Here is a 10,307-nt window from a genome sequence, read left to right as displayed (position 1 = left end):
ATATATCGACGTGTCAAGATTTTGGCACCGATTGTAAAAACCTAATCTCGATGATTTAAGATCGAGGAGCATGGTCTATTGATTTTTAACCTCTTGCTAAAAAAACTTTTTGCCATTAAATAATTACTTTTACTCTAATAGTGATAATTTTGTCGTGTGTGATTTTTATCCTTTAAAACATTTCTCTTACCGTACAGTCATTAACGTTTACCTTTCGCCTCTTGGTGACTGTAAAAAAAGAAAAAAAGAAGAAGACTCCCGTTTATTTACCTCTCGGTCATTAAATTTTCTTTCAACTGAACTCACGTTTTAAAAAGTTAAAAAAACCTACTATGAGATGTTTTTTTGTTAAATTCAATACTAGCCGCAAGATTCAGGAAATAAGACACGTGTCAGTGTGGATGTAGAGCATCCATATTTTTTGTTTATAATTTAAATTGATTATTCGTTTGATTTCCCTGAGTAAATCGAATAATTAATCGATCATTATCTCTCTCTCTCTCTCTCTCCCAATCTGCTTCACTCGCCAAACCTCTTTTCTTCGCCGGAACCCTAGGTCCGCCCCATCAGCTTGAATTTTCCGGTAAGTTTAACCTTCTTGACCACCGACGCAACGGATGCGAGAGGGTAGATAGTATTGACGAGTTTGCTATTGTTTTGGTGGAGCAGTAGATGAACGTGCGATTAGGGAACATCTGAGGTCGGTTTTCGTCGCCGAATGGAGGGAGGTAGCGTTTCTGAATTCATCTCTTTGTTTAAAGCTTTGATTTTTACACATGTTCTCTCATATATGTCAGGAATAGCCCCATGGATTATGATGACAGTGACTTTCAAAACCAGAATCTCCATTTAGCTGGTGAAGCTAACACTAAGTTTCCTCCGGTGTCTCTTCCAAGGTTTGATTTTGACGAGCATCTGAGGTTTGATAGTTTAGTCGAAACTGAGGCTTTTCTTGGTATTGAGGGTAACGAAGATAGTAACTGGATTGAGGATTTCTCTCGTGCAAGTAGTGGTGTAGTCTTTAGCTCAGCTGCAACAGAGTCTTGTGCCATTTCTAGGCATACTAATGTTTGGTCTGAGGCTACTTCCTCAGAATCCGTTGAAATGCTTTTGAATTCAGTTGGACAGGACGACCAAGTCATTGTAAGAGAGAAAGATAATTCTATCAGGAAATCTGGTGAGCTAGGCTGCACAATGGATCAATTCGAGCCTGGCCTTGAGACTATTCTTTCCAAAGAGGAAACTCCCACCAACCCTTCTGTGGATGATACTCCAGGAGACTCCTGCAAGACAGATGCTGCACAGGAACAGGTCCCGCTGAAAGATGACTCACCAACTCTTGTGGAGGAGGAGCCGGAAGATAATGCCATTTTGGCTTCAAATACAGCCGCTGTGCCTGTAGAGGTTGTGGATACTGCTTGTCATGATAAGATAGGGACTGAGACAACCCATAGTCTTCTTGACCAAACCGTTGCGGAAAATAATGCAGTTTTAGCTCATGTGAGTTCGGCTGGTCTTGATTCGGTAGGAACTGAGACGACTGACAGTGTTCATAACCAAACCCTTACGGAAGAGGCATCCATGGAGGAAAACAGTGTCGTTTTACCTTCAGATACCGGGACTGTAGAGGCTGTGGATACTGGTGGTCATGCCAATATAAGAACTGAGACTACTGATAGTCTTCTTGACCAAACAGAAGACGAAGCCAACACAGAATCAAGGATGGAAATCGATTGTAGCCACGGAACTGTACAGACTGGGGTTTCTGCTAGTGGTGAGTTGAATAATCATAATCAGACCACTTTGCTTCCAGAGGTTTTCAATGATGAAAATGATATCAGCGACCACACTGCTAAGTCTGATCTGAAGGATATGGAGCTATCCGATGTCACGGTACTAGAAAGAGGGGACCAAGCTCTCTCTGCTCTTGAGGTAGCTGAACCAGACGTTTCAGGGACCCAATGCCAAGATCTTCCTGTCAGCAGTGCCAATACCAGCGCAACTGTTGAAGCATCTTTGGAACTCACTGGGGTATTACCAAATACAACAAGCAGTGAACATGAATCTACTTTTCAGACTCAGACACATACAGAGATACTTCGAGTTGAGACTTCAGAAAGTGTTAATGTTTCACTAATGGACTCAATGGTTGAATCCACATATGGTGATGTGTCTACGAAGGGTGACAATAAGGAAGGTAGTGCTCGCATATCTTATCTCAAACAAAGCATGGAATTAGCTGTCAATGCCAATGATAGAGATCAGGATGCCAAGAGCTCTCAAGTCTTATCTGAAAGCTTTGTATCCGAGTCTGTTGGTTATGTTTCAAGAGACTCTGCATCCAAGCTGGTGGAGTCAAATTCTCAGTCTGACACCATTCCAAAAGAAATTCCAGGTAATTATGTTGTCTCATTCTTTTGATATATACTTTTATACTCTTGGTTCTGCATATTTTTTCTTTATTTTTTTTTTTTTTTTAGCGTACTGCCGGTATTGCATACAATTGATATATCATAATTATTTATATATAAACCCTCTACATGTGTATGTGTATACATTTTATTTCTCAGGGACTATGATTGACATTAAAGAATGTGAAGCCTTTCCTCTCAAACCTGAAGAATCGCAACATCTAAGCCAAGATGGAGCTTCTGCTGTCAGTCTTACAGCTTCAGTAGATTTACATATGGTGACTACATCATCTGAGGCTAATGAGCAAGTCAATTTCTCTGTAACCGAGAAGGTTTTATCTGGCGAACCTGAAAATTGCCAAACTGTTTCACCTGTGGAAGCAAGTAATTCAGGGATTCATATTGCACAACAACCTAGCAAGCATACTGAAGATACTCAGCAAAGTACACAATTTCTCGATGGTTGTCCTACCTCTGAAGGGTCAAAGGATGCAGTAGATGCTGATGCCGCTGGACAAGTTTTGCCTCAGCAGTGCGAGGAAACAATTTTAGAAAAAAATCTAACAGAAGTTGTAAACGTCCCTGGTAAATGTTTTTTTTTTTTTTGCACGTGCTCTTTTCTTTGTATACTGTCGTTCCGTTAAGGACCTTACCATATTTGCGTTTTCCTTAGAGACTCGGTCAATCCTGGACAAGGATGCCTTAAATGAAAACTCTAAAGCTAGCTCCTTGGCTAATCTTCGGAGTGAAGCTGTGGCAGATTGCCAGGAAGAGGATAAGACTGCTGCATCCGGTAGGATTATGACATCTGCGACTTCTGTTTCATACCCCGCAGGTGAGTTTGTATGATCATGTGAAAACTTTCTTTCTAGCAGTTTCTTCTGATTGTTTTAGAATGGTTTATTTAGAAAGATACATATTAGGTATGTGAATATTTGTATGTGTATACCTTTTATTTCTCAGGGACAATGATTGACGGTAAAGAATGTGAAGCATTTCCTCTCAAACCTGAAGAATCGCAACATCTAAGCCAAGATGGAGCACCTGCTGTCAGTCTTACATCTTCAGTAGATTTACATATGGTGACTACATCATCTGAGGCTAATGAGCAAGTCAATTTCTCTGTAACCGAGAAGGTTTTATCTGGCGAACCTGAAAATTGTCAAACTGTTCCACCCGTGGAAGCAAGTAATTCAGGGAGTCCTATTGTACAACAACCTAGGAAGCAGACTGAAGATACTCACCAAAGTACACAATTTGTCGAAGGCTGTCCTGCCTCTGAAGGGCCAAAGGATGCAGTAGATGCTGATGCCGCTGGACAAGTTTTGCCTCAGCAGTGTGAGGAAAGAAGTTTAGAAGAAAATCTAACAGAAGTTATAAACGTCCCTGGTAATTTTTTTTTTTTTGGCCTTTGTATTTGCACGTGCTCTTTTCTTTGTATATTGCCCTTCCGTAAAGACCTTACCATATTTGTTTACCCTTTGATGGTTCGATTTATGTTGAAGTAATCTCTTTTCTTTTGCGTTTTCCTCAGATTCTCAGTCAGTTCTGGACAATGATGCCATAAATGAAAACCCTAGAGCTAGCTCCTTGGCTAAGACTGCTACCGGTGGGATTAAGACAGTTGCGACTCCTGTTTCACACCCCACAGGTGAGTGTGTATGATCATTTAGCAGCAAGAAGTTTCTTCTGATTTTTTAGAATGGTTTATTAAAAAGATACATATTAGGTGTGTTTCCACGATAGAATCAATAATCTGTGTAAATTTTAAATAAGAGAATGTGTCTGTTAAAAAATGCAGTTACTATAAACTTATGACTAAGTTTTACCGGTCTTGATCTTGGGACGACCAATGCTTTTCCTTTTCTAGATTCGTGGAATAAAAGAATGTGCACTCATCCAAAATATATACCTGTCCTTGCGGATATTGCAGGTGGTGTAATTGAAGTAGGAGTGTCCTGTGCTTCTACAAGTTCTGAGCCTTTTGTAAAGTCCCATGTTACTGGAACTGAAAACGCTGCTACAGATTTAGGGTCTCATGTCATTTCTTCCCCAGCTCGTAAGATGACCGAACTACAACTTAATAAGACAGAGGAACAGAATACTTTGAGTTTGATGGCTACCGAATCTCCGGCCTTGGATAGAAACCCGACCTCCAGCAGTGGGCTGAACTTGACTTCCGATCCAAGGAAAGCAGTGGAAATTTCCAAAACTACCCTTGTCTCTCCGGTACGTCCGATCTATATCTCAACATAGTTTCATCACTAGACAAAGCGAATGCTGTTACATTATGTTTTTATCATCCTTACGTAGCATATGCTTTTGTTTATTCAGATGGTGGTGGGATCTCTGTCAAAATCTAGCTTAGAGAAAACAGCTGCGAAGTCTTCGAAAACAAAATCTGAGCGTAAACCCAGGCGAACACCTAAATCTGCAGGAAAAGAGACTTCTAGAAAAGGAAATAGTGTAAAGGGAGCTGCACCTTTTCAACATTTTCAAAGTGCAGGCCAAGCAAATGCTGTTAATCAAAGTTCTGGTTCTTCTATTCAAATCACACACTCTACTGAGAAACAGCAAAGTCTTCAGACTCCTGTTCTTAATTCGTTTGGTACCCTTTCAGCCCCCACGACTAGTCTACCGGATATGAATTCTACTGCTCCCTCAAGCATTTTTCGTCGACCTTTCACTGACTCGCAACAAGTGCAACTACGCGCACAGATTTTTGTTTATGGTGGTCTGATGTAAGTTCTATGTTACTCTGTACGTGTTCTTAAGTTTTGTTGAGTCAGAGAGACTCAGTAGCGATCTCATTCAGAATTCTTGCACATCTTACTGTCTTACAAAATTATAATTGTTTTGTTTTTTTCTCCCGTTACAGCCAAGGGACAGCACCCGATGAAGCTTATATGATATCTGCATTTGGTGGTGCAGGTAAGACTATTATTCTCTTAACCTATTGTATTACCCATTTTTGAGACAAAGCATGTTCATTCTGAACTTCTCTAGATGGTGGGAGAGGCACTTGGGAGAAAGCATGGCGTGCTTGTGCTGTGAGGGCTCAGAGAATGCGTGTTTCTAGTCCTGAAACGCCATTGCAATCACGTGCAGGTTTCTAGTTCGATTTATTCAGCTCTTATGGTTATATTTTATTTCTCAGCTCTGCTGCTGTTTGCATTCCGTAGCTAAATACCCGAAACTGCATTTCCAGGGAAGACAGAGACCCCGTCAATGAGTCACACCAGTAGCAAAGTGAGTTCAGCGACGAAACCCATAATTCCACTCTCATCACCTTTATGGAGTTTGTCAACTCCCCTCGAAACTTTACAATCAAGAAGCATTCAGAGAGGTTCAGCTGCTGCACCACTGCCTTCTTCATCACATGCTCATCAAGCTGCATCAGTTACGAATATTGGACATAATACGGCTTGGATGTCCCCTCTCCCTTACCCCAACCCGTGGCTTGCTTCTCCGCAGACCAGTGGGTTCGATGTTGGTTCTCGTTTCCCCGTTTTCCCGATCACCGAATCTGTAAAATTGACACCCACAAAAGAATCGTCCTTGCCTTACTCTGGCGGTAAGCATGTTCTGAGTGGAACTTCTGGCAATGTTTTCAAAGGGACACAAACAATTGAGCCAGCCAGTACCGTTGTAGCACCTGCTCAACACTCCACTGGGACGAAATCAAGGAAACGGAAGAAAATGCCAGTCTCTGTGGAGTCTGATCCAAGCATTTTGAATTCGCTACAGCAGACAGAAGTAGTTGTCTCACCTCTTGTTTCTATATCAACACCTGTACCTATTACAGCTGCTCCGGGTAGTCTGACTTCTAACGCAGGCACCCTGCCCAGTGTTGATTCCATCTCTGCAGTCCCTATGAACCTGGTATCTACGTTCCCTGGGAAGAAAATGAAATCATCTTTGCAATCCCCAATTTTTGGTGGTAACCTTGTATCTGAAGTTAAGCAGAGATCTGTGTTGCCGGCAGATACCATTGATAAGCTTAATGAGGCTAAGATGCATGCAGAGGATGCTTCTGCTCTCGCTACTGCAGCCGTTAGTCACAGCGAATACGTATGGAAGCAGATAGAGCAACAGAGGCATGCTGGCCTCCAGCCAGAAACTCAAGGCAGATTAGCTTCCGCTGCTGTTGCCATAGCTGCTGCCGCTGCAGTGGCAAAGGCTGCAGCTGCCGCCGCCAATGTCGCAGCTAATGCGGCATTTCAGGCAAAATTAATGGCTGAAGAAGCATCCCTTCCTAGTCTTTCTTATCAGGGTAATGAACTCCACAAGTCAAATGATGTACTAACTCAAGGCCAGGGTACCCCTGCTTCTGTCTTGAAGGGTGAAGGTGCAGTGGTCAGCTCCAGTCCGTTCCTTAGTGCTGCCAGAGAGGCGGCTAAGAAGAGGGTCGAGGCTGCCACAGCGGCCACCAAACGAGCTGAAAATGTGGAGTCTATTGTTAAGGCAGCAGAACTGGCATCAGAGGCGGTTTCACAAGCTGGAATACTTGTTTCAATGGGTCATCCTCCGTCGCTCAATAAGCTGGTGGAGGTGGGTCCAAGTAATTATTGGAGGCAGGCTCAAGAATCTGAGAAAGTGCAGCCTTGTAAAGTGGGTGTATTAGAAAAAGAAACTGAGACTACTAGTGATAGAGGTTTTGCTAGTCCCAGCACTGCGCATACTGAGTTGGATGGCTCCGTGAGAGCAGCTGATGGTCTAGGTCTAGTTTCTGCCACTGGAAAGAAAACAAATGGACAGAAAGGTCATATAAGTGCAGACGTGGCTAAACACACTGCTGTAGTTTTCGAGCCAGAAGTTGGGTCAAAATCTTCGATTGACACCCAGACTGAAAGTGAGCAGATTATGAAAAAAACAAACGACGAGTGCATCAAGGAAGGTTCTCATGTAGAGGTTTGTGCTATGTTTGCATATATACACTTTCTATGCAAACTGCTCGCTGCTGGTTGTGTTTCTTTTTGTAATGGAGATAAAAAATTTCTATGTAGGTTTTCAAGGAAGGACCTGAATTAAGAACCGCATGGTACTCTGCCAATGTATTGAGCTTAGAGGATGGGAAAGCTTATGTGCTGTTCAGTGACCTTTCTGTAGAACAAGGTTTATTAGTTGGCCATTAATTTTTTTTATGTTAGTCCTTGCAGTGATCTGTATTTGATCGTTATGTCTCATTTACTTTACATATTGCTCCAAGTGTATGATATATATGTAACCGTATAAAATCACCCACTTTCCATTATTATATTTTATTCATGTGCAGTACTCTATTAGTTGATCCGATTCTTTTATCTCTTATCAGGAACAGATAAGCTGAAGGAGTGGGTAGCCCTCAAAGGTGAAGGTGATGAGGCCCCGAAAATAAGAACTGCTCGTTCTATTACTGCCCTGCCATATGAAGGAACCAGGAAGAGGCGTAGAGCTGCCATTGGGGATCCTGTTTGGAAAATTGGAGATAGGGTAGACTCGTGGGTTCATGACAGGTAACAGCAGTGATCCCACAACACAAAATCTGTATTGTTTTGAATTTTCCGTTTTGTGAAATCCTATTCTATTCATTCCACTAACTTTGGAAGCTTTATCTATGTGTTTTGTTCTCCTTTAGTTGGTTGGAGGGTGTTATCACGGAGAAGAACAAAAATGATGAAAATACAGTGACTGTGCATTTTCCAGGTTCGTAAAGACGTGTGATGAAGATATCTCATTTTCATGTTCTAAACTGTTTGTCTCTTTTTCTTTTTGGCAGCACAAGGAGAGACTTTGACTATCAAAGCTTGGAATCTTCGTCCTTCTCTTGTATGGAAATATGGAAGGTGGATTGAATGTTCTACTTCAGGAGAAAACATCTGCTCGTCACATGAGGTACTACTATGGCCCTTCTGTGAAGCTAGAAGCTTCGTTTTGGATGCTTTGCTATTTTGAATGACTCGAAAATTTGAATTGCAGGGTGATACTCCAAAGGAGAAGCGTCCTAGACTAGGAGCTCCATCTCCTGTGGCTGAAGGAAAAGACACGAAAATGGAAACTGTAGTTGATCCGGATTTAGGTAAACCGCCTCAGACTGGTGTTCTCGACCTCGGTGTTTCAGAGACTACATTTAACATCGGGAGAAAGGAGGGCAATCCTGGTCCACTCCGAATGAAGAGAACCGGTTTGCAAACGCAGGGAGCAAAAGTGATCTATGGTGTCCCTAAACCTGGAAAGACAAGGAAGTTCATGGACGTGAGCAAACACTACATTTCAGAGGCGAGCAATCAAACTCGGAAACAGAAGGAACCAGCTAAGGCTGTGAAACCAATTGTGCCCCAAAATCCAGGACCAGGGAGCTGGAGATTGCCTTCTAAACCGAGAGAAAAACAGACAACAACAACAACGAAGCCCAAGACTTTCAAACCTGCGCCCAAGACCAAAGAGAAGCCGGTTGCTGCACCTAGGATAATTCCCCGCAAGGACTCTCGTAGTACAACATCCTCAAATATGGAATCTGAAGATGCCGTTGGTCAGAGTGGAGAGAACAAAGGTCCTGCATCAACTTCCAGGGATCCAGCCAAGGGAACAGGGGAAGAGCAAATCACATCATCTTCACAACAAGGCCAAGATACTTGTTCCCAGTCAAGCACTACTGGTAAAGGGAAAGTAGCTCCTACTGCAGGGAGGTTAGCCAAGATTGAAGAGGCCAAGGCGTTGGATGATAATTCTTCAAAAACATCAGATGGAATGGAACCACGTAGGTCTGTCCGCAGGATTCAGCCAACTTCTAGAGTAAGTATACAGGACACTACATTAATTTCTATATGGCAATCACTTTAATTTACTTTTGAGTTTATGTGCTTTGCTCTCCAGCTACTTGAAGGTCTGCAAACATCGATGATGACCTCAAAGATTCCTTCCATGTCACACAGCAGAAGTCACCAAAGTCAAAGGAAAAAGTAACTCTAGAGGTGATGTTCTATAGTGTCTAGTAGTAAAATGACTTGGAGGCAACTATATTGAGCTAAGAGTCTAAGACTATAGATTTTGTTTTTGGCAGGCAAGTAGGTGATGGAAGTAGCAAAAGCTAAGTGCACATAAAAACCTAAAAGGAAGTAAGAGGCAGTCTGCTGTTGTTTGGTTCAAGCTCCGTTGTTGGTTGGGGGAGAGATGATATGTTATTGTAGGTGTGTTTTTGATGTTTATTTTAGTCAGATGTTCTCTCTCTCTCACTCGGTGTGTCTCAGTGAGATAAGATGGAAGTATATTCGTGACATTGTTGTAGGAACTAAAACAACAGTTTTATTATTGCCAAGTATCATCATCATCTTCCCTGACTCTATTTAATCCTCTCATCAAGTATATAGATACATTTGTTTCATATTTATTTAAGATTATGATTGATCATACGACTGAATTATTACACAGTTGTTACAGGAGCAAAAGCTTCTTGTATTGTCTAAACAGGCTGGGCATGCCACTTCTGAATCTTGTCTAAACAGTTGACTAACGTCTTGGCTCGGTTTTGGAATCCCCTTGAACTGAATCTTGTTCTCTTTGTTCTACGGTCATGGATCAAGTGAACGGGAACTGGAATCTCCCATTTGATGAACTTCTTGTACCATGTGTACAATGTTGTTTTGGGAGCAAGAACCAAAGGCCTCTTCCCACGGAATATCTTCAAGTAGCTTGCGAGAAAAGGTATGATGAGAAATGTTTGCCTGCTCCTGGGGTATGAGAAACCACACAGCCACCTATCTTATCTGAACTTGGATCCATCATCGAAGGAACCACTGACCCGGCTAGGTTTCTCCAGAGAAACTCAAAAGCTTTCTTCTGGTGCATGTGGAGTTTTCTCTTAAGCTGTGGTATTAGCGACCAAACGTTCTCACTTTCTTCAGGTGAAGGAACCTC

The 10,307-nt window shown here is 42.2% G+C and overlaps 1 protein-coding gene across 3 annotated transcripts; it reads left to right on the top strand.

Annotated features, from left to right (window-relative positions):
* Positions 1 to 434: 434 nt before the first annotated feature.
* On the top strand, positions 435 to 9,720 carry LOC106381662 (mucin-17-like). Of its 3 annotated transcripts, none has more exons than XM_048738690.1 (19): positions 435 to 583; positions 670 to 728; positions 798 to 2,395; positions 2,571 to 2,996; positions 3,085 to 3,246; positions 3,375 to 3,800; positions 3,946 to 4,062; positions 4,345 to 4,640; positions 4,746 to 5,152; positions 5,290 to 5,342; positions 5,418 to 5,519; positions 5,620 to 7,322; positions 7,418 to 7,526; positions 7,726 to 7,906; positions 8,029 to 8,096; positions 8,170 to 8,285; positions 8,370 to 9,185; positions 9,267 to 9,364; positions 9,454 to 9,720. In XM_048738690.1, the coding sequence occupies exons 3-18, from the start codon at positions 808 to 810 to the stop codon at positions 9,354 to 9,356; spliced, it is 6,660 nt and encodes a 2,219-aa protein (XP_048594647.1). In that variant the 5' UTR covers positions 435 to 583; positions 670 to 728; positions 798 to 807; the 3' UTR covers positions 9,357 to 9,364; positions 9,454 to 9,720. The 3 variants fall into 3 exon arrangements, with proteins under 3 accessions (XP_048594647.1, XP_048594648.1, XP_048594649.1); XM_048738691.1 differs by having other exon boundaries at positions 9,438 to 9,720; XM_048738692.1 differs by having other exon boundaries at positions 436 to 583; positions 3,375 to 3,642; positions 3,980 to 4,062.
* Positions 9,721 to 10,307: the final 587 nt, after the last annotated feature.

Source organism: Brassica napus, chromosome A8 (genome assembly GCF_020379485.1).
Source record: "Brassica napus cultivar Da-Ae chromosome A8, Da-Ae, whole genome shotgun sequence".
In the NCBI taxonomy this organism is placed as follows: domain Eukaryota; kingdom Viridiplantae; phylum Streptophyta; class Magnoliopsida; order Brassicales; family Brassicaceae; genus Brassica; species Brassica napus.
The sequence above is the reverse complement of the archived record's forward strand: the minus strand, read 5'-3'. Positions and strand labels throughout refer to the sequence as shown.